This window comes from Lichenostomus cassidix, chromosome 18 (assembly GCF_008360975.1).
Source record: "Lichenostomus cassidix isolate B80296 chromosome 18, HeHo_3.0, whole genome shotgun sequence".
In the NCBI taxonomy this organism is placed as follows: Eukaryota; Metazoa; Chordata; class Aves; order Passeriformes; family Meliphagidae; genus Lichenostomus; species Lichenostomus cassidix.
The window spans coordinates 3,546,615-3,568,630 of NC_139498.1; the positions used below are offsets into that span (position 1 = coordinate 3,546,615).

Consider the following 22,016-nt stretch of genomic DNA (forward strand, 5'->3'; position numbering starts at 1 on the left):
AGACCGGCGGGGCAGAACGGGACCGGGACCGGCGGGGCAGAACGGGACCGGGACCGGGACCGGCGGGGCGGGATAGGCACATGGCGGTGGCGCAGAGCACCACGGTACGTGGGGAAGCGGAACGGGGCGCGGCAAAGCATCAGCCACAGCTCTAGACACGGTTCTATTTTATTACGGCAAAGGTGAAAAAGCCACCTCGGCCCAACAGGCAACCAGAAAAATTTATCCCAAAAATAACTCGGTACAAAACAGGTCTGCTGAGAATTAAAAAAAACCTTTACAGGAGTTAAAACCTATCCCAGAACATAAAAGTAAAACAAATCCCATCCTCGGTAGTAGTAGCCACAGCTGCAGCCCCTGCCGGGAGTGTGGAGCAAGATTGGATTCCTTCCCTGCACCCACTGCTGCCGCCTTAGCTGGTGTCCATCTGGAAGAGAGGGGAGGAACTGTCACCGCGTGCCTTGCAGCAGCCCTGGCACCCTGTAGGCCCACCCTGCACCCAAGCCCACCTTCTCCTTTGCAGGCAGCCTGGCCCTGGTGAACCCACAAGTGCTGTGGGACAGGGACAGGTGGGTCCAAGCCACACCATGCCGAGCAGGACAGCACACCACACCCCTGCACAGCTCCAAGGCTTTTTCTGGAATCCTGCTCATCCCACTTCTTCCATGCTCTCGCCCTGACTTATCCCAGTCCTGCACCACCAACTCTGCTGTCACAGTGCCCTCATGGCCTTAGCTTTGTTGGGATCTTGACCCAGCTGCAGCACAAGGCTGAGTAAGTTACAGGTACAGCCACAACCTGCCTGTGGCTCCCCAGGCTGATGTTCACTTCTGCCACCAACATTGCACCCTTCCCCCAGCAGCACACCACACACTTCTTTCACATGAGATTTTCCTTTCTGTTTTCCCATTCCTGCAACCTATCAGCTCTGTGGGTTTTGTTCTGCAGCTGCTGCTCGTAGTGGCTGTTCCAGCTACGGAGGAGCTGTCCCAGCCTGGCAAGAGCAGAGCCCTCAGCCATCAGGAACATCAGGTGACAAAGTACTCTGGAAAGCAAAGCTGAAGCCCAAGCACAGCTCAGCTTCAGAGAGAAGCTACTTCAGTCCAAGGACCTGGAAAATACTTTCTCTTTTCTGCTAGCTCCAGGCTGTCTGTGCTTCCCAGGATGAGATGCTGTGGGGACCCCATGACAGCACCCAAGCAGCACTTACCCTGGCATTGTAAGCATCCAGCTGTGCATCTAGTTCTTCTGCAGAGAGCTGCTGTTTGGAAGTTCTTCCAGCTCCTCTGCCTCTCCCTCTGTTACCACCACGAGTCCCTCGCCTGTTTCCTCCACCTCCAAATCCCCCTGAGATCCCGCGGTTTCTGGTCATGCCACCTCTGTTTACACTGTGAGTTTCAAAAGCAACCATTTTAGTGCCTTCAGTGAACCCACACAGGACCCACGTTCCCCACCAGGAAGGGGCCCAGCACCCTCCCACCCCACTGCCTGGGGCAGGGGCTCCCCCACCTCTGTGCTGGTCTCCGCTGCGTGTCGATCTGTGATGTCACCAGCTGGATGTTCATGGGGCGCCCTGAAGGGAGGCAGAGCAGCAGTGAGTTTGCACAGGACATGCACAGGTGGGAGGGAGCGACACGGATGTGCAAGAGGGACAGAGGGGTGCAGGAGACATGGGCACACAGGGAGGGATGTGGATGTGCAGGCTGCTCCACTCCAGCTACAGGAAAAGGCCACGGAGATGGGCCACACAGACTCACCATCCAGAGGGACCCCATTGTACTGCTTCATCGCCTTCAGCGCGTCAGCCTTCCTCTCAAAATGCACATCTGCCGTTCCTAGACTGCGACCAGATCTGTCGTAGTGCACAGCTGCCTTCTTCAAGGTCCCAAACTCTGCAAAGAGCTCCTGAGAACGAGAGGGAAAGGATTATGCCTGTCCATCAATGCTGCAAACACTGCAACAATGCTTTTCCAACCACCACAAACAACCTGGTTAAAGAGCCAATGGCAGAAGGGAGCACAACCCATCAGGAAGTCTTCAGGGAGTTGTCACAGGTAGTAAAACCAACCAGGACTCTGTATTCACCTCCTGCAGGAGGCACGTTTACACCCACTGAAGTGGACTCAAGGGATGCTGACCTGCTTTTTTCCCAAGGGAAACTGGGGGTCTTTGTTGAAGCTGAGTCAAAGTGGCAACTATTGAAAATACTTGACCCCAGACAACTTTCTTGCAGAGGAGAATGATCGTGTCAGTGCAGGGATCCACGAGATAATGACACTTTTACTGTGCTGGATTTGTGCCATTAGGAACATACCCCAAAAATGGAGACCAGCAAAGTCCTCTGCTGAGGTCTGTCCTTTGTTGCCACAAAGGCTGGAAATAAAGACGCAGCAACAGAGCCACCAATTTTCTTTCTCAAGTGCCACATTTGGGAAGCCAACAAGGTTACTGCACTGCCTGTGTCAACCTGCTCCTGAGGCACAGCAGGGCTCTCAGCAGGGCTGCTGGAGGAGAACAGCAAATGGCACCTAGCAGATGCTTTCTGGACAGAACGTGGTGAGCAAGGCTGTGTCAGCTCTGCCCACAGCCTGGGGTCAGCTGCTCCTGCCTCAGCAGAGCAACGCTGTGAAGCTCCTTTGTGGCCAGAGCTCCTTTGACCTTTTACACCACAGAAAGAGGCATCAGCACAGGAACAAAACCAATCCCACATCTGAGGCAACACTAAATTATGGGGCTGGGGGCCACAGCCATTGAGTCAGACTTGCTGCTAAACAAACCCCAGTGGGAGCTTGTGCAGCAACAGGAAGGTCAGTCCTGGCTGCACACAAAGTTTTACACACTGCAACGAACAGGAACTTACATAAACCCAATCTGAACTCACACGAGGAAAGGAGGTGGTGTGCAGCACACTACCCAGTGAATACATGACCTGACAGAGCTCCTTTCAAATTCCCCAGGCACAGCCAGATCAGTGCATGGAGAGACTGAAATGAATGAACTGATGAGGGAAGTCTGACAGCAGTGGTTTAGTTTTGCCTGGCGAGGACACAAGAGCCAGAGGCCAGGCTGATGGCAGCACTCTGCAGTGCAGGAGCCCCTGCCAGGGACACAACTGGCACTCAATTCCTGCACAGTTCACAGCCCACTCATGACCCTGTGTCATCCCTCAGCCAGGCAGGAGCTCTGCTCAGCCTCCAGCCCCAGGGCAGATGCACCAAGCACCCGACTGCAGACACTGTGGGCTCTCACCAGCCCAAACGGGGCATGGCCACGACACATGGAGGACAGGACACCAAGGCAACAGTGCAGGGGAGCTGTTCCCATCACAAGATTACAGTGATGGGTGCAGCCGTGGGAACCCCTCAACATCCAACAGAATGTCATTTGACAAAGCAACAGAGCCCACAGCACCGTTAGGGATGGCTACAGCTACACAGAGGAGGAGCTCAGAGAGTCCACGGTGAATTCTCTACTCTAGTCACAGCTCGATCCTGCAAAGTCGCAGCATCGTTCCCCGTCCTCCGTGCACCGCAGCAGTCACTTACAAAGCTCCTATATACCGGATTTTTCAGCCCCCTCGAGACCACCATGACCGCGGCAAAGCAGGCACAGGCAATACAAGCCCCATCACTGGGGATTCACCCGGGGCTGACCCTCGGCCGGAGCGGGGCACCCGACCGGGCGCAATGAATGAAGCTCCCGCTCCCCGCGGCGCCTCCCCGAGCCCCACCTGGATGTCCGCATCTGAAACGCCGAAGTCCAGGTTGGAGACGAGCAGCTTTCCGCCGGTCTCCACGCCGGCTCCGGCCCCGAAGCCGCTGTCGAACAGGTCGTGCTGCCACTTCTCGGGGAGTTGCTTCGGCTGCAACGAGACCGGGACCTCGCTGTCCGGCACCGAGGCCTCGCAGCCCGCGGCCGCGCCGGGAGCGGACAAAGGGCCGCCCGCGTCCGCGTCCCTGTCCCGCGCAGACCCGCCGCCCAAGCCCGCCGCGCCGACGCGGCCCAAGCCCCGCCCGCCCGGTCCGTACCCGGCTGTAGGGCGCGGGTCGGTTCCTGCCGCCGCCCCGGGCCATCACCGGCCGGTTCCGCACGGGGCCGCCGCCCGCGCGCCCGCCGCCCACGCCGCCCCGGCCGGGCCCGCCCCCGCGTGCGGCGCCGCCCCGGCCCCGGCCGCCTCGGCCGCCCCGGCTGGCCCCGCGCTGGCTCCGGTTGAGCTTAATGATGTCGTCCAGGGACATGTCCATCTTGTCGGCCATGATGGCGGCACCGCTCCCACCCGCACTTCCGGCCGCGCTGCGCCCGCGCCGGAAGCGGAACGGGCGGGGCTGCGCGCGGCGCGGCGGGCGCGCGGAGCCCTGTGGGGCGGCAGGCACTTCCGGCGGGGCACCGGCGCTGGGCCCGACCGGGAGATGCGGGTGCGCGTGCGGAGCTGGCACGGAGTCGCGTCCTGGCTCTGGGTGGCCAACGACGAGAACTGCGGCATCTGCCGGATGGCCTTCAACGGCTGCTGCCCCGACTGTGAGTGCGGCACCGGCACCGGGCACCGGGCGCCGCGCACCGGGCGGGGCTGACGGTGTGTCCGTGCCGCAGGTAAGGTTCCCGGTGACGACTGCCCGCTGGTGTGGGGGCAGTGCTCGCACTGCTTCCACATGCACTGCATCCTCAAGTGGCTGAACTCGCAGCAGGTGCAGCAGCACTGCCCCATGTGCCGCCAGGAGTGGAAGTTCCGCGAGTGAGGGCGGCACCGGGCACGGGACGGGCCGCGGCAACCCCCGGCCCCCGCCCGCCCCGGGCCCTCTCAATAAACGTGTGGACGGCAGTCGCGTGTCCGTGTCTGTGTGCGGTGTCCCGCTGCGGCGGGGGCGGGCGAGGCAGGACCGCCGCCCGGCTGTACAGGCGGCCATGGCCCCGGGCGCTGGGGCTGTGCCGGTACCGTGCGCGGTGCTCTCCGTCCGGGGCTGGCGCTGCTCGGCCTGTGCCATCCCGCCGAGCTCCGGTACCTGCAGACGGCTCCGCCCCGCCCCTGTTCTGTGGGCAGAGCCTGGCGGCTACTCCTGTCTGCGCCGCTCGCCTCTCGTCAGCCACTCCGACACTGACGGCTTTGCCGAACGCGATATCGCCGTGCTGCTGCCCAGCTCGACCTCCCCGCCCTCGGGATCCGCACCGCGGTGAGTACCGGGGCTGCCCCAAGGGCTTGGGCTGCTCCCCGCAGGACGCTGGGCACGGTTTGTGCTCCCACCGCAGGTACCAGGGCTCCTCACCTCCACGGTGCCCTGCAGCTACTAGCAGCAGTGGGGTCCCCACCCGGCAGGCGTCAGGCAAGCTGGGGGCTCCCCATCTCTGCCAGCCACTGCTGTGCTGCCACAGAGCCTGCTGCCTGTAACGGTGTCTCCCACAGGTGCTGTACGTGATGGATATGAGCACTGAGCCACAGAGCTGCAGGAGCTGCCAGGAACCCATGGCACTCTTGTGGACTATGTCCTTGGACCCCATGGAGCGTGCGGCTGCCTAAGCCAGTTCTGGTGGCTCTGAGGTGACAATAAACGTGCTTGGGACAGCTCTGTCATCTCTGTCCTTGGATGGGGAGGGGGGATGAGGGAGTCCACCCAGATCTGGGGAGCTCTGGGCTGCCAAGCCCTCCTCTCCCACCTGCAGGGCTGAGGCTGCTCAGATGCCCAGCAGAACAGAATCCCTCAGGCTGGAGGACAGCCCAGTGCCCACTGGGGTTGCAGGGTACAGTGCAGGGACCAAGGGGCTGTGCTGGACAGCAAGTGACTGCAGGCATGGTGTTCCTGTCCCTGTCTCCCCTCAAAGAGGGAGGCCCTGCTCTCCTTTGTGCTGCAGGAGACCCAGCACAGCCACTGCCCAGCCCTGGGGCAGCTTTGGCAGCAGGACATAAACTTGGTGCTGGGAGGGGGGTGGTCTGGCCCAAAGCTGTTGCTCCCCTCAGCAGGGTCATGGCTGCTCTTACAGGTGCCTGCTAGGAAGGGCCGGTGGGAGTGGCACTGCCATCCCGGTGGCATGTCATGTCCCTGGATGACATCATTAAGCTGAACCGTTGCCAGTGAGGTACCTTGATTTACTGCTCAAGGGAATGCCAGGCATGCTGCAATCTGCTTCCAAGGGGGTTGCTGTGGGATGGGTGCAGGAACCAGTCTTGATCTTCTGTGCCTAGAGGGGAAAGAAAACCCCACAAAACAACACACAACCAACAAAAAACAGAAACCAAAGTCACAGTGGGGTCACAGCACATGTTCCCTATGCCCCCTTTCTGCTACCTGGGCTTGAGCCCCCAAAAGACCAATGCACAACTCTTCAACATTTTATTAATGATCAGCAACAAAAGTTTACAAGAGAGAGGACACCAGACCCAGCCTGGAAGGACCATCTGGCACACTGCAGTGAGCTGCTCAGGACATCCACCATAGTATCCTGGAATGTAAGAGGCAAAAGGGGCTCACAGCTCAGCACTCATCCTCCCAGTCCTGCACCTCCCCGCAGAGGCAGGCATGCTGCATGTCAGCCATCAGAAAACACCTCTAAAACTTCACCTGGCCAGGTCCCGCCCTCAGGTAAGCCCTTGGGCACAAGGTGGGCTCTGGTGGCAGCAGCAAGTGGGCCTCTGAGCAAGGTCCACACAAGGCATCAGGTCCTGCTGCCTAGCAAATGGAAGAGCCTTTGGGAAAAGCCCCCAGTGCTCCCCTGCCTTATACAGAGAAATGCCTTGACCCAGGGTCCCAGCACCACCTGCCCCTTCAGCAGCTGCCACCTGCAGCCTGTCACTGGGGCAGTAAAAGATTTGCCTTTGTCCAGCTCAGACCTGAGTATCTCTGGATCTGTTCAGGGGCAGGAGCTGAGCAGAGGCAGCACAGTGAACCCCAGAGCCCAGCACCACCTCTGGCAGCCAGCCCCTTGTTCCTAAGCAAAAGCAGCAGGAGGAACCGCAGGGTCTGTGTCTTGCCCCCAAGGCTGCTCTCGCTGTCTGTCCAGCCACTCACACCACTGCCCAAAGGGCTGCTCTGGAATGCAGACCCCCATCAGGTCAGCCGAGTCTGGCAGGGTAAAGGGCCGTAGGCAGCTGCTTCACTTCCCTCTACTAAGAGCCAGAAATGGCAGAAGGTAAAAGCACATCAACATGTTAAAACATTAGTTATAATTAAAACCATTTTTTTTGTCAAATCTCCTCCTGGGAAAGGGGACGGGGACTGATTAACAGAAATAAAACTAGGCAGCGGGATCCCAACTCGTTATGTCTGCATAATTAGTGCAGGAGGAGCTAGGACAGCAGAGGGTAGGACAGCACATCCCGCGTGCCAGCAGTGCTGCCCCCCTTCAGGGGTCCTTTCCTGAAGAGCTGTTACTCTCCCAGAAGGTGAGGCTGCAGCCCACGCATCCACACTGCAGCCTAGTGCTTCTCCTCCTCCAGCCTCCTCATGGCCTCCAGCACAGCCAGCTCTTTTGCTTCTTTCTTCTGGTTGCGAGCTTCAAACTCCAGCCTGCAAGAATTACACAATGCTGTGAGATTCTCATTCATCCATACCTCTTGTAGACAAAAGCACCTGGAGCAGGAGAGCACTGCTTTCTCCTACACTGCTCTGTTCTGAGAGCACTTCAGAAACCCTCCAGGATCCCCAGACTCTTCCAGGGCCTCTCCCAGAACTTCCCATGGCTGTTGCCATCACTCTGTAGTCCTGGACTTCCACACTGGTCCCACACTACTTCTTTCTCCCTCTGTGGAAGAAGCTGCTATTCCATTCTTGGGCTGTCCTGGGACAAACCATGTAGTGTTGTAACACCAAAATCAAATTTATCACTGATGTGACCCAATGCACTGAAGGTGAAGAACACAGGCTTAAAAGACCAAAGCTCTGAAAGAAGCAGCATGCTCTTTCCCCCAGGATACAGCAAGGAAATTTATCATTAATAAAGGAGAAAAACCACTAGTGTGCTATGCAGCACATTCTGACACAGCAGAGTTGAGCTGTTCCTTTCCCTGTACAGACTGGTACAACCACATTTACAGCCTGCCCAGCCTATGAAAGAGGAAGGAAAAGTTTGCTGACTGTGCCTTTAGATAACTCCTTCTCTCCCTATTTGGTCCCATTAATCAATCCCCAGACATTCTAGATGGAACTGTATGTGATGGAACTGGGAGACAATGAAATCTAACCTGTTCTTGATGATTCTTTGCACAATTAGATCTGTGGTGAGATTGTTGCCACTGTCCACCAGCTGGAAAATGCCGCGTCGCTTCGGTTCCTGCAAACAGACAGCACTGGGCTGTGAAAACACGTGGGACCTACCTGGGTGTGCAGCTCAGCAGTGACAGCTGAGCTGAATTGTGGCAGGTCCTGTGGTGGCCAGACAGGCAGGAGGCAAAGCTCCACATACATGGGAGCTGCCTGGGACTGGCAGAGAGCAAAGCACACAGGGTTTCTCATCCTGCCATGAAGGCATCAGAAACAGGCAGAGCAAAACAATACTACCCTCAGGGGTGGATGAAAAGCTGCATCACCTGCCAAGGCCCTGCCCAGGTAGCATCCTCTGCAATACACCTTCTCAGTCCAGGAACACACCTAGAGCCAGGCACTGTCTATCAAATGCTGACAAAGCAGCTGGTACTTTACCTCATATGGATCAGAACCGTCCTTGTCTGGCACCACCTCAGTCATCCCATGACAAACAAGTGCTACCTGGAGAAGGACACACAAATCACTGACAAGATCTAAAAGATGACAGGGATGTTTCCTGCCACTTTTCCCTCTGAGCAGAGCCTGGAGACCAGCAAAAACACTCTCCTGCACCAGCCTGGCAGTCCCTCTGGAGCTCCCTGCAACCCTCTGAGCAGGACACTCCTTCCTACACCACTTTAGCTCCTCATGCACATCACACACCAGCATCTTCATGTCCATCCACTTGCAAAGACTCACCTTGAAGTGATCCAACAGATCGGCAGTGACAGCATAGGGAGCTCCAATCACCACCTCTGAGACGTACTAAAAAAGGAACCAGGTAGAATCCAGATTTGAAAAAAAACCCATCAAACAAAAACCCAAAAACCAATCCCAAGCCAGAAGTCAGCTGCTTCCTACAGAGACTTGAGCAGGTCACACCACTATAGAGTCAGAAGTTCAAATAAGGAAACAGGGAAGTGGGTTCAGCAGCAACTGCTTGACACACAGCAGCTTTTTGTTTCTCCACAGAATGTCCTTTCTGTGCCTACAGAGCAAATTCAAAAGCTAATAGCTCCAGGCACACATTTCTGGGGCTCCCCACATTTTTGTCCCAGGAATTTTCTCCCCTGCTGCAGGGAGCAGAGTTTTCTACCAGCACATGTCTGTCTACAGAGACACACAGCTCTCTACATGGCATCCAGCCCTGTTGCTGCTGGCAGAGCAGCTGGATGGGTCACCAGCTTGGATCAGCCAGGATGTCAGAGCAGCAGAGTCTCCCAAGAGCCCATCAGCACCTCTGGCAGCCTCAAGTGGCTCGTCATGTCTCACTTGTCAGTGCACACCAAGGAACTCATGCAAGATCATTGAGCACAAGTGAACACCAGTGGGCTCCAGGCAATTTCTGGAACAGCACAGACACCCACTCACCCTGCAGGCCAGGACACTGAGGGTTCGCTCATGGATATTCATGATGGGATAGTTCTTCCCTTTGTAGCGATTCACCTCCTATGGCAAAGCACAGGCACAATCAGAAGAGACACAGAGCAACCCCTTTCCCTCTTGCTGTCTCCCAAAATGAAATTCCCATGTTAGCTGATACATCCCTGTCCTGAGTCCAGAGCACAGCCTGCCTAGTTCAGAGAACAGAGCCAATCTGCTCTGCCTTTGGACAGGCTCTACACGGACCTGATCGAAGTGCAGCCCAGCAATGATATAGGGTTTCTCTGCCAACTGGTGAACCTTCTCCAGGAAATCCACGTGCCCAACATCTACAGGTCTGTTTAAGGAATTGAAGCTCACATGGGAAAAAGAGAAAGGAAGACAGAAATAGTCACTGAAAAACAAGAGTGGGAGAAAGGAATCCCTAGGATTTTATTCTTGTGCAACTAATTGCCTATGTCTTAAAAACAGTTGCTGCCTCCCTCCTCAGGTTCCACTGGTTCTGGGCAAAAGCCAGAGACTTTTTCAGCTCCACCTTATGTGGACTCAGCTTTGTCTCTATCCAAAATTTCTACCTGTTCCAGGTGCTCTGGTACAAAGCCTCAAAGCCTGCCCCAGGGATGGAGCATCAGCTCCAGATGCCCTGTTGCAGTCTCTTGGTCTGTGGCAGGCAGTCTTCACCACAATCATTAGTGTTGAGAGTATCCAACTGTCTTCCTGAAATCCAACAGCCACAGATCTCTCCACAGAGCTGTAACTTCTTTCTCAACATCCTGTTACCAAGAAACTGTCAGGAAAAACTCATTCCTTACTCCTCTCTCACAAGAGAACAAACCGAGGCAAATATCCAATCTGGTGCCTCCCAACATGAGAACATCAAAAAAGACCACTGCTTCAACCAAAGAGAGTCAAGGATACGGAACAGGTCGAAGGCTCCAGCCACATAGATGATGGTGTCTCCTGGCTCTGGCTCCTTCCCTGATGCAAACTGGATGATCTTCTGGGATGTCTGCAGGAACTGTGAGACGCCAGTCCAGGGACTGTGACCTTTGGGCCCCTGTGGAAACACAGCAGACACAGCTTTTTTCCAGCCTTGGGTTTGGGCAACACAGTGCACAGTGCTGGGCAATCTGCTCATCTGAATTTGCTGGCAACTGTAGCAACTCCCAGCACCTTGGACTTTCTACATTCCTGGCACCAAATGTTTTAGCAATTTCACAAAAGCCCTTTATGCTGTGTCTAAATCATCCCCTCAGCAGCCAGCTCAGGAGATAACAAGAGGAAAGCTCAGGAAGAAGGAAGGCAACAGGGCAGGTTTTGATTTCCATGAGAAGCAAGACGTGCTCAGGAGACAACACACAACCAACCTACGCTCTGCAAAGCCTCAGCTGAGGTCCCTGTCTGGTCCCTCAGCTCTGAGGACAGAGCTTGATCCCCACCACGTGGTAGTTGTGCAAACAGCCACCAAGTCACCTGCTGTGCTCCCCAAAGCTGCTCCACGGGACTTGGCAGGACACAGACACTGCAGCTGAGTCCAGGGCAGGCCCTGGAAAGGGCAGCACGCAGACAGCTCAGCTGTTGGGGTCATGTAGGGTGCCCAGTGCCCTAATCCATTCTACCCAGATGCAAGCTCCAGAAAACAACCATGCTGGAGCAATATGCCACATAACACCTGCTCAAGAAACCCAAAATAGTGGGGAACTAAGGATGATTCAGACAGGTCAATGAACCTGTGAATAAAAAAGACTTGCTCAAGCTGCTGGTGCAGCTCATCAAGCAGGGACAATCTAGCTCCCAAGGAAATAAACAGGGCTGACAGCTGTTTAGAAGCAGTGTGAGCCACAAGCTGGACCTGGCAGCTGGAATGCTGAGAGGGCTGCACTGCCCTCGAGCTCTGCAGCACAGTGTGGCCACACGCCTGCTGTGTCAACCACCCCAAACCTAATGCAACACCTCCAAAACAACACAAGCACTGAAACAAGCATCCACAGAGGCTGTCCTTGGGCTGGAACCATGGGCACTTGGGTCCCAAGGGACATGGTAGGAATTTACAAGGAAGGAAGGAATCCAGCACAGGCTCAGTGGGGACAGCAGCACTGTGGTCCCACTAAAGGACAGCTCATGTGCTGTCCTGTGCCACACCTGCCCATCACACCCACTGCAGGCACTGCCATAGGGGGACAGCAGACATTCACCGAGACATTATTGCTACATGTGGGAGGACAAAAAAGCCTGCAACAGGCCAGAAAGCACACTGGAAATCCTTCTCAGGAAGGACAACAACCAGACGTCCACGACCAGAACTCACATTACCTTCCCAAAGTTGTCAGTGTGCTTCCGATAGTCTAGGTCCTCATCCTGAAGGAAGATAAAGAGTCAAAATGTTTAAGCACTTGCACAGCTCATCCAACCAAGATACACTTGTGTGTGGGAACTGCTGGGAAGGCCAGGCTCAAAACGCACACCATGGATCCAGGGCACTGGATGCTGACAAACTGGTTAATACCTAAACCAGAGTCCTGTCCCAGCATGAGTCACAGGAAATTTGTCCTTATCTGATCCCTGCTTGGCACTGCCAGCAAAGGTGGTTCTTGCCCAACTTGTAGCCCCAAGAATGCTCAACAACTGCATCCTCCCTCAGCCCAGCGAGCCCCTGACAGGACAGCATCCTGCCAAAGACCCTCACAAGAGCCGAGCTTGGGTCTCTGCAGCAGCCAGCAGTACTGGGCAGATCTCGTTGTGAACTCATGTATTACAGCTAAGCCAATTTAACAGCTCAGCACACCAAAACATCTCCCTCTGTCCCTGAATTCACCAGTGCGTCACTCGTCCTTGCAGTTATCCAAGTGATTCTATTCATAGATTCCTTCATTACTCAGTAAATTCAATTCATTACCTGACATAAAACCACTTATTTTACTTTTCCCTGGTTAGGTTAGCTCCCAACCAGAGAGTGAGCTGAGGAGATTCAAGAAAGGTCTGATCACGCTAGAGACAGCAGAAGGCAGAAGCATGAAGCTCAGTGGGAAGGGAGAGGAGTTTCCAACTCTGGCAGCACCTGGCTGACAGATCAATGTGCCTGCACTGTGTTGTTTCTCGCTGGCAGAAGTCATGGGCTTGCCTGCAGTTCCCCTAATGTTCCCGAGGCCCACACTGATCATGAGGCATCACAGTCTTTATCTCATCAAATTGTGATTTGGACATGTTGAAGTAAACATAAGCAAGTTGTTTTGCTGCCGCTGCCGTTCTCCGTGCACCTGGGAGTCAGGCCCAGGAGCTCTCCTCCTCCATTCTACTCCGTTTGGGGCAGCACAAGAGAAGAGCTGGCAAATGCCCTGTACTCCACCTCCCACCCAAAGCCCTCTGACTCACTATGTTGCTGTGGTGAGCTTTAGTCATGAGCAGCATGCGGCCAACAAGGTCAGTGGTGGACACACCTTGAGTGCGTTTGCATTCCCTGCGGGAGACAAGCAAAGGATGAAGCAGAAGCCACAGGAGCATACGCCTCTGTCTTCCCACCATTACCACAGGAACGGCTCTGACACCTGATAAATCCAAACCAGGGGCCATCCTAAGGAAGCCTTCCTTCTCAAGTATAGCATGAGCCTCTGCATCATCCTCACACCACAGCAACTGCTCATGTGAAGAACACTTCCCTCAGCCAGACTTCCCAACAGAGCCAACTCCCAGTGAGGCTTTAAAACCAGAACCAGCACCTGCCAGGAACCAGACAGCCCCACTGGGCAGGACTGTCTGCCCCACTTCTCTGAAGCCAAAATGCTGGGAGCAACTGAAGCTCTGACACACATACAGCCAAATTCAGGTGTGACCCGAAGCTAGGTATGTTTCATCTGACTTCCCTTCAGGGCACAAATTCCCAGAAACTCTGCCCAAAACAAGATAAACAGGTAAGCAGCAACAGGTTACCTGTATCGCCCTGCTGTCTTTACTTCCTCATAGGTGTCCTTGCCATCGATAGTTAAGGTGATGTCATCTGCAGAGAGAGAAAAGCCTCAGAACTGTACCCAATCTCTCCTGCACAAAAGCAGCAGCTGAGCAGGTCCCACACACCTAGAGCCAGACTAGGACTCTGCAATCCAAATCCCTGTGCATACACAGGGCACATGTCCTGTGTGCCCCACAAAAATGCCAGGGGTTTTCAAGACTACTCCACCTGTGGAGACAAGGATATTGCTGGATGCTAACACCATTACCCATCTGGCCCACTGCTGGGTGCCCTGCAGCAGCAGGCACAGCTGATTATTGTCTGACAATAAACAAGCACTATCTGTCTCAGTGTTAAAAAGCACCTTCTAGCTCTTCTAGGACTGGTTTTAGCCATTGGTTCATGTTACAAATGAAACAGTTCATACAATGAAAAGTTCTGCCTCTCAGTGATGGCACTTCCACAGTGACATGCAGCAACCCTTCCACAGAAGCAATTCCAGTTTATCTCTGGCACATAGCTCCCAACTCCTCCTGCAGAAACACCTCTCACCTACTTTTGGTGATGGTACAAAGCCTTCACAAGCAAATGCTAAGCTGATTTCCCTCTGCCAAAACAGTCAGAGGGCAGCCCACGAGTGCACCCACACAGTCCTGCTCAGTTCTCCTGAACCCCACACCCTCCCCTCAGAGCACAGGGACAGGAGGGTACATGCTGCCAGCACAGCTTGGCATGCCAGGAGAGGCACAAACAGCAGGGTTGCTGTCACTTTCCCAGGTGACTATTTCCAAATTCAGCTTTTGCACAAACACAACCTGGCAAAACTGCCGGTGCAGGCATGTTGCTCAAGAGAAGCACGGAAAGACGTGGCAGAGGGGATGAATGTGAGCAGCTGGAGCCACAAGCCACAGCCACAAGCACTCCTCTACTGTCATAACCCCTCACCAAGCCCTGCAAGGGGTCACGTATGCCAAACACGTTCAGGGCAAGCAATGAAGTTAACAAGGAATTTGATAACCACACCATCCACGTGAAAAAAGCATATTTATCTTCTAAAGATTAAGGATGTATTTACATTTAGTTAAATACTTGGCTTATCAATATCCCAGGCAGCTGGGATCAGATGAGAGATACATGAACTGAGTGCAAAGACTACTCCTGGTCAAACTAATAAAATTTCTTCAGAGGGGCAGGGAGGAAGGGCTGAGGCTTAATGAGCATCGGCAGCCGCCCAGGAAGGGACAGAGTCCCACAGCAAGAACATTTCCTCAGAATGCTGGTTCTCTCCAGCAACTGCACACCAGGAAGTGTTCACAGTAAGAACTAGGTCTCTGGCCACACGATCAGCTGAGCCCCTGAACAGCTTATCAGCTGGATAAAGAAAGAAGCTTTTCAGATCGAACCTCGTCCCAGGCTAAGTAGATATAAACATGATTGTATTTCTGCATGCTTATCTTTGCAATAGTGTCTTTCACACTTCAGTTTTGTAAATGGCTTTCCCCTTTGCACAAATTTCTGCTGGTGCTAAGAGCAACCTCACAATAATTTCAAACAACACTTTTCACCTTTGCAAGCTAAAACCAAGAGCCCAGGGCACTCTCAAGATTCTGAGCCCACTGACATGTTTCTCCAGACCACCAGACCAATAGCAGCCGTGCTGCCCAGTGCAGATCTGTATTGGGAAGGCAGATCTGTACACACAGGGTACCTCTGGCCCCCAGTGCAGGTGTTGAGCAGGCAGAGCTCTGCACACACCAGGTATCCCTGACCCCCATGCCAGCTGGGACATGGCTCAGTTTGCAGCAGGGCACCTGGAGCACACAGCCCCAAGGGCCTGTGTTAACACAGCCACTGCCTGAAACACCACTCACCGCCATGCACGCAGAAGTCACAGCTGTACTTGTCCAGAGTTTCCAGAGTGGTGACATAAGGAGCTCCAGGAGCAATTTCATCCACCCACTTGATAGCTTGCACCATTTTGTACCTCTCCTCCTGTGTGAAGACGGGTGGACCCTTGTGCTTGGCAATTTCCTCTGGGGGAGAAACAAAAATCCAGTTAGAAGCATGTCCTGCAGCTACAGTGACTCTCAGTCACAGCTGCCTCACTTATTTCATGGGCAGGTGAACTTCAGTGTAGGCTTATCCTCAGCTTGGGATCAGTCCATGGTAGCCAAGAAAGCCCTGACAGATCAGAAAATATTTTGATTTGGTTGCATTTCCTGTGTAACAAGGGCCCTGGAATTCACTCGGAGGGCAAAAGGGTCTCAGTGCTTCCCAATGCCCAGATACTTCCTCCTGAGGGGAGGAGCTGAGCCTCCCAGCATCCCCCCAGGAAAAATTCCCCTCCTAAACAGCAACTTCATACTATGCTTGGTTCACGCTAGAAAGTCTGCATCCATAAACCCATTTAAAATACATCTTCACATGCAAGAACTTGTTTCTGGCACTTAACTCATTTCAAGCCCAAGTGGAAGATTTCTCCACACGGTCACTTGTTTTGGGACATAAATTCTGCAGCTCCTACCAGCAAAACCAGACTGATTTTCAGCTGTTTCAACTGTTTTTATAGCACAGAATGCAGATCAACCCGCGGAGCCTGCAAGATCTGACCCACCTAATCCTCAGTCCAAAAGTGTGACACGGATAACTGCATTCTCAGAGAAGGGACACTTTTCTCTTGGAGGCTACTGCTCCTGGAGCAGATGCAGGAAGAAGCCTGACCCTATCAGGAGCTCTCAGTTCTCTTGGGGCTAATGCTGCTGGGCAATTCGAGGGGCTGCACGAGATGAAACCAGGGAAAACCTCTTACCATCCGTGTGGACCCCAACGATCAGGTAATCGCCCATGGCCCGCGCCTGGCGCAGCTGGTTCGAGTGGCCATAGTGCACCATGTCATAGCTGCAAAGAGAAGGGCCGGGTCAGCCCGGGCACACCGGGACGCGCTTCCCTGGCAACTGCGGGCAAGCTGCCCCAGCCTTCGGGGCTGAAGGTCTCTGTGCTGCCGGGCAGGGCTGTGCCGGTACAGCCCGGTCACCATGGCCCGCAGCAGCGCTCCCTCCCACCGCAGCGAGCCGGTCCCGGTGCTGCAGGGCTCGGTTCCTCCCTGCACCTGCCCGGCAAGTGCTGGCTGTAGCCCGGGGGAACAGACCGGCTCCACCAAGGCCCCCGAGGCGGCGGAGCACAAGGCGCTCCCGGCTCCGGAGCAGTCCCGTTCGCTGCCGCTCGCCCGGCGCTCCGGGGCAGCTCTAGGCAGAGACCGCCGCTCTCCCGCGGGCCCCAGCCCGAGCCCGGGCCCGTCCCGCCGCGCTGACAGAGGAGGCGGAGGCACCAGCGTAGCCAACACGGTTTATTTTTGCGGCGCCGCGCCACCACCCAGCTCCGCGCCCGCCCCACTCACCATCCGTCGCACCAGACTCGCACGGGCCGGTGGCCGCCGCTGCCCGTCGCGGCCCCGCCGCCGCCCGCTGCCCCGTTGCGCAGCATGGCCGCGCTGTCACCGGCGGCACCGCCCCGCCCCGCCCCGCTCAGCGGCTCTTCCTGCGCCGGGCGCCCTTGGCGCAGCCGCGGCCGAACCACCCCCCGGGGCGCCCGATCGCCGCCTCCTCCTCCTGCTCCCGGGGCTGCTCCGGCTCCTGGGACTCCTCCCGGGGCTGCTCCCGCGGTGGCGCTACCGGTTTCCGCGAGTGCGTGCTCTCCTCCCCGGGGCGCAGCGGCTCGGCCAGCGCGAAGATGGGATCTCGCGCCCTGCGGAAGGACAGAGAGAACGGCGCTGGGCGCTGCCGTCGGCCCGGGCCGGGCGCTCCCACCGGACACGGCCCGCGCCGCTCACCGGTCGTAGCGCGGGATTTCCAGCCCCAGCTCCGCCATCAGCAGCCGCATCACGTCGTCGCAGCGGCCGTGCAGCTTCAGGGCGGCCAGGTCGTCCTTCGGGGTCCACTGCGAGCGACAGCAGAGCCGGCTGCAGGCAGCTCCGCGGGGCGGCAGCGGCAGCTCCTGCCCGGGGTCTGGCAGGGGCTCGGCCCTACACATCTGCAGCCCCTGGGCTCACACCTGGCAAACCCAGCGCCAAGGGCTTCCTCTCACCTGCAGGTTCACGATATACAGCTTGGGCCGGCGTGTGGGGGGCTTGCTCATGCACCAGAGCCGTGGGTATTTTTTCAAAACCTGCCACAAAGCACAGACGATCAGCACAGCCACAGGCACACGCAGCTGTGAACCGTATCAGCGAGAGGAAAAGGAATGTATTACCAGGAGGGGAAAGAGGGAGGAAGAGAGACTATCACAGATGTTGGGCGAATCCTGACACCAGAGTTTACAGTTGTCTGTTTGGGAGGAGACTGCTCAGCACCAAGGTGTATCACCAAGAGGGAATGCTGCTAACAATCTTCACCGAGTCTCTAAAGTTACCTTTAAGCTGGAACCCAGACAAAGAATCACATCTGCTTTGCTTGCAGCTTCTGTTGCTGCTTCCCAGTTCAGGGGCTGTCTCAATGTCCCCTTCTCCCCAAAGTGGACGATTGTATCTCTCAACTGTGCCCCACACTTGTGGCACATCCTGCCCGTGTGATGCCTGTGCAGGGCTGTGCGCTCCGTCACATCAAACACTCGCACGTACTCTCTGTTGGGTGTACAGGAAGTGCAGACCTGGTGCAGGACAAAAGCAGAAATCCTGTCACACCATCAGCATCCCACCCATGAGAGACCAGGAGCAAGTCACTTGTCTTGGAAGAAAAGCATCTTGGGGGACAACATGGGAGTTGTAGATGGAAGCATCAGGGATCAGATGCTAACTTGGAAAACCTCAAGTTTTTTTGAAAATCAGCAAAAAACTGATTTTGGCAGCCCCTTGGCTACATGCTGGACGGGATTTCAGAGCAGGGCTGAGGAAGAGACATCAGAGAAAAAAGGCTCCAACAAGTACAGAGAAAGAGCTACAGAGCTGGGTTTGGTACTTGCTAAGTAGTTCACCCCAAACCTGACAGCCTGAAGACAGGAACTGCACAGAGGCCAAACCCTTGTACTAATTCTTCCTGAGCTAGTGGCAGATCCAGAGCTCACATTCTCTTTTTGTAAGGCCACTTAACAGTGACTTTTTCCTGGTCTGGCCACTCACCTCTATGTACATGTTCCCATGAAGCTCAGATATTGCAGCTCGGGGTAACCCGCTCCGCAGGTGCAGCCCATCACAGTTCTGAGACACCACATGCTGCACCTTGAACGGAACAAAACACTGAGCTCATACAGACCCCACAGGTATTGTTCAAAGCAGGTGATGTGGGTGTCCCAAATTGCACCAACAACCTGTACATCAGAGCAGAACCCACAGGGAAACAGTGTGGTGAACAGACCTTTGTGAAAGCTAAATGGAAAGCCTCCTCCTGCTAAACAGAACTTTTCTAAAGCTGGAAAAACTGCCAGAGCTGCAGCCCGCAGCTCACTAAGGAAGGCTCAAACATATTTTCCTACATGGATGTGCAGCCACTTGAGCCAAAAACATAGGCAACCTCCTGAAAAGCTTTCTCTTCTCTGCTGGGTTTATCATTTTTAGGTAGAGGAACATGAGTGAGCTGAGGGAAAAAATATCTTACCAGGTTGTGCTTGTGCAAGCAGGCAATGCTCATATGAGTGAGCGTGGGCTCTGCCTCACTCAGGTCTGCAGCCCTGACAAGAAGCAAGGGGGGGAAAAAAGTTGGAATTGCCATTAGCCCCTTCCAGTATCAGCTTTCTGTCACACATTTCAGAATTCAGCTCCTCACCTGATGCTCCTGCCCTTCTGCAGCAGTGTCCAAATGCCATTGGGGCCTCTGTAGTCTGGGATCGAAGCTGCCTGTCACCAGGAGAGAAAACCAGGCCTGACGGGGGGAGGTGTCACAGCTCTTGGACACAAACACAACCAACCCAGGCCTACCCCAGGACAACCACAGACACCTCCATCCATGGCTGCTTTTTCATTCACTCTGAGTTTTCCAGCATAGTTGTTCCCTAAACACAGGAAAACCTTCTCATATGTTTTCTCTCTCTCTCTCTTACCTTACAGCTCTCATTTTCACCTTCGGTGTTAGTTTTCTCCAATTTCACCATTATGGAATCCCTCTGGAACTCTTTTTCACCCTTGGTACCTCCCATTTCCCTACACAGAACTCCATTCTTGAGTCTTCTTATTTTCCCTAGACTATGGTTTCTGGTACCTCACACTCAGCCTCTCTAGCAAACATGCAGGTGACACAAGCACTAAAGCCCTGCCCTAAGCCATGCTGCCATGTCAGCAGAAATGGGAGTGACAGCGCTCACAGAAAGGTGACATGGCATGTTAGAAGCGGCAGAACCAGATTGCTGCTTTGTGCAACAAAGCAATCCTCAAACAGCTGTTTATAAATTCCAATAATCCCCAGCTGTCCCTGCATGTCCAATAACACACACAACATTCCTGTGCTAACTGGCTGGAGGTTTTACACCAAGTCACTGAAGAGACTTAAGTGAGGCAAGACCAGTGTCCTCTTGCTAAGGCTGCACACCCTGTGCGTGGTCAGAGGCAATGCAACTGCAAGTTCTCCTGTGCAGCAGGAACAACCCCAGAGCAGCCTGGAAACTGTGCTGGCCATGGGACTCATGCAGCACCCCAGACTTGTCACACAGGTCCTGTGGTCATTCAGGAACCACAGAACAGTCCAGACAACACTGTCCCCTGATGGGCTGCTGACCCCAAACCCACCGTGCTGATCCCAGCGCCCGTGTAGATGACGAGGTGTCTGGCACTCCGTACAGCTGCTGCCAGCTCAGCCACCTTTCTCTTCAGCTCCTCTGGTTCATCACACACCTGAAAAACACACCTGAGCAGGTTCACATGGATCAGAGAGACACCACACCCAGTCAGAAACAGCAGGGATCTCCCCGAAACTTTGAACATGGGCCTTGGCCGACCAGGAGAAGCAACACAAACATCAACAGTGGTTTCCAAATGAAAAGGACATGGGCATTGTTCATGGGAAGATCACGGGAAAAAGCTTCCTGGAGAACAGAAGCTGCTGACCCACCCTCTTGGGAGATGTGCCCACACAGCCACACGCGGCTGGCAGCACGGCTGACCCGACAGAAACACAGCTCTGCCGCGGCTGCAGAGCTCGGCAGCAGCCAGCCCGGCGGCCTCCGCCCCCCCTCTCGGCGGCCGCTCCCCGCTATCACCGACACGGCTTCTCCGGTCCCGCCGCCCACCTCCTCCTGCCGCCGCCGCAGCCGCTCGCGCCGCTTCCGGCGCCGCTCCAGCTCCCTGACGATGTCCTCGCTCTCGCTCAGCACCTGGCACTCCTCGGGGCTCCGCTCCGCCGGCGGCTTCCTCCAGATGCGGGATACCTGCCCGGTGCACACGCGTGGTCACGGCGGCCCGCAGCGGCGAGGCGGAACGGGTCGGGCCGCGTCGTTCCGTACCTGTCGCCGGCGGTCCCGCTGCTCCTCCTGCTGCAGGATCTCGGCGCGCGCCGCCGCTTTCCGCTCGGAGCGGCTCAGGCTGCCGCCCGCCGCCATCGCCCCGGAACCGCCGCGCCTCCGCCGCCACTGGGCTGGGCTCCGCCGCTTCCGCCTTCCGGCCAGAGCGCCCCGCGCCGCTTCCTGCACCGCCCCCGCCCGCGGCAGCGCCCCCTGGCGCCGGGCGGCCCCCCAAGGACGCGCAGGCGGCGGCTGTTGAAGCGGTTTATTGTCGCGTACAAAGGCGGCGGACACTGTACAGAATAAATAACGGCAATAACTTAGCAATAAATACCGCCTGCACCGAGCACGGAGCCCTCTGGGTGACCCTTCCGTCCGCCAGCCCCAGCTCCGGCCGGGAGCGACTGTACACAATTCACAAGATACACAAATCTCGGGGGCGCCGGGGACGCACCCCAGTCGGGCTGGGGCAGGACCCCTCCCCAGCCCCCCGGAACGGCACCAGGAAAAGGAGAAAGGAAACACGACACCCTTCACAGCAGGAAACCAAACGGACGAGCACCTCAGGAACAAGAATTGTCACACTCCAGAAAACTATATACGAGGGAGAGGTTAGCGTGACGGCTTGGGCAAGGGTCACCTCGCACGGGCACAGGAAGCCAACTGGCAGAACACAGGATCCCCCGAAGCAGGACGGGAGACTCCTTGGACACTGCAGAAACACACCACCCGGAGTCCTTCACTTCACTGAGAACAAAACCAAAACCATAGGGAAGCAACACTCTGAGGGGACAGTGGCCTTGCTGACATCCAGGCTGGCACCTGCAGAGCTTGTTTGCCACACTGGCACCCTTCAGTCATGGCCTTGTACCTACTCCTCCCTACACGACCTGTCCTCATTGGACACAGAGGCCACTTGAAGCAAGCTCAGGCTCCAAGCAAGCAGGGAGAGCGTAGGGGAGAAGAAATGATGTCTGTCTGGGTGCTGTCCGTGCTGCTGCCAGCCCTGTCCTGCCTCACGGCAGAGCAGCACC

At 55.7% G+C, this 22,016-nt stretch overlaps 4 protein-coding genes across 5 annotated transcripts; 1 reads left to right on the forward strand and 3 right to left on the reverse strand.

Annotated features, from left to right (window-relative positions):
• Positions 1–150: 150 nt before the first annotated feature.
• Positions 151–4,302, reverse strand: ALYREF (Aly/REF export factor). Its single transcript, XM_085077547.1, has 6 exons — positions 4,029–4,302; positions 3,731–3,862; positions 1,758–1,905; positions 1,510–1,573; positions 1,211–1,388; positions 151–427 (listed from the first exon to the last, which is right to left on the reverse strand). Exons 1-6 carry the CDS (start codon positions 4,254–4,256, stop codon positions 413–415), a joined length of 765 nt encoding a protein of 254 aa, XP_084933673.1. The 5' UTR covers positions 4,257–4,302; the 3' UTR covers positions 151–412.
• Positions 4,303–4,325: 23 nt separating this feature from the next.
• Positions 4,326–4,819, forward strand: ANAPC11 (anaphase promoting complex subunit 11). Its single transcript, XM_085077551.1, has 2 exons — positions 4,326–4,518; positions 4,591–4,819. Exons 1-2 carry the CDS (start codon positions 4,410–4,412, stop codon positions 4,734–4,736), a joined length of 255 nt encoding a protein of 84 aa, XP_084933677.1. The 5' UTR covers positions 4,326–4,409; the 3' UTR covers positions 4,737–4,819.
• Positions 4,820–6,309: 1,490 nt separating this feature from the next.
• Positions 6,310–17,092, reverse strand: PCYT2 (phosphate cytidylyltransferase 2, ethanolamine). Of its 2 annotated transcripts, XM_085077549.1 has the most exons (13): positions 16,958–17,092; positions 16,370–16,458; positions 15,432–15,593; positions 13,542–13,608; positions 12,987–13,071; positions 11,928–11,972; positions 10,533–10,671; positions 9,861–9,943; positions 9,603–9,680; positions 8,931–8,996; positions 8,628–8,693; positions 8,171–8,259; positions 6,310–7,496 (listed from the first exon to the last, which is right to left on the reverse strand). In XM_085077549.1, exons 1-13 carry the CDS (start codon positions 17,041–17,043, stop codon positions 7,406–7,408), a joined length of 1,146 nt encoding a protein of 381 aa, XP_084933675.1. In that variant the 5' UTR covers positions 17,044–17,092; the 3' UTR covers positions 6,310–7,405. The 2 variants fall into 2 exon arrangements, with proteins under 2 accessions (XP_084933675.1, XP_084933676.1); XM_085077550.1 differs by lacking the exon at positions 11,928–11,972.
• Positions 17,085–21,219, reverse strand: SIRT7 (sirtuin 7). Its single transcript, XM_085077548.1, has 10 exons — positions 20,986–21,219; positions 20,773–20,910; positions 20,273–20,377; positions 19,317–19,387; positions 19,149–19,221; positions 18,674–18,772; positions 17,968–18,204; positions 17,644–17,724; positions 17,390–17,496; positions 17,085–17,304 (listed from the first exon to the last, which is right to left on the reverse strand). The coding sequence occupies exons 1-10, from the start codon at positions 21,079–21,081 to the stop codon at positions 17,085–17,087; spliced, it is 1,227 nt and encodes a 408-aa protein (XP_084933674.1). The 5' UTR covers positions 21,082–21,219.
• Positions 21,220–22,016: the final 797 nt, after the last annotated feature.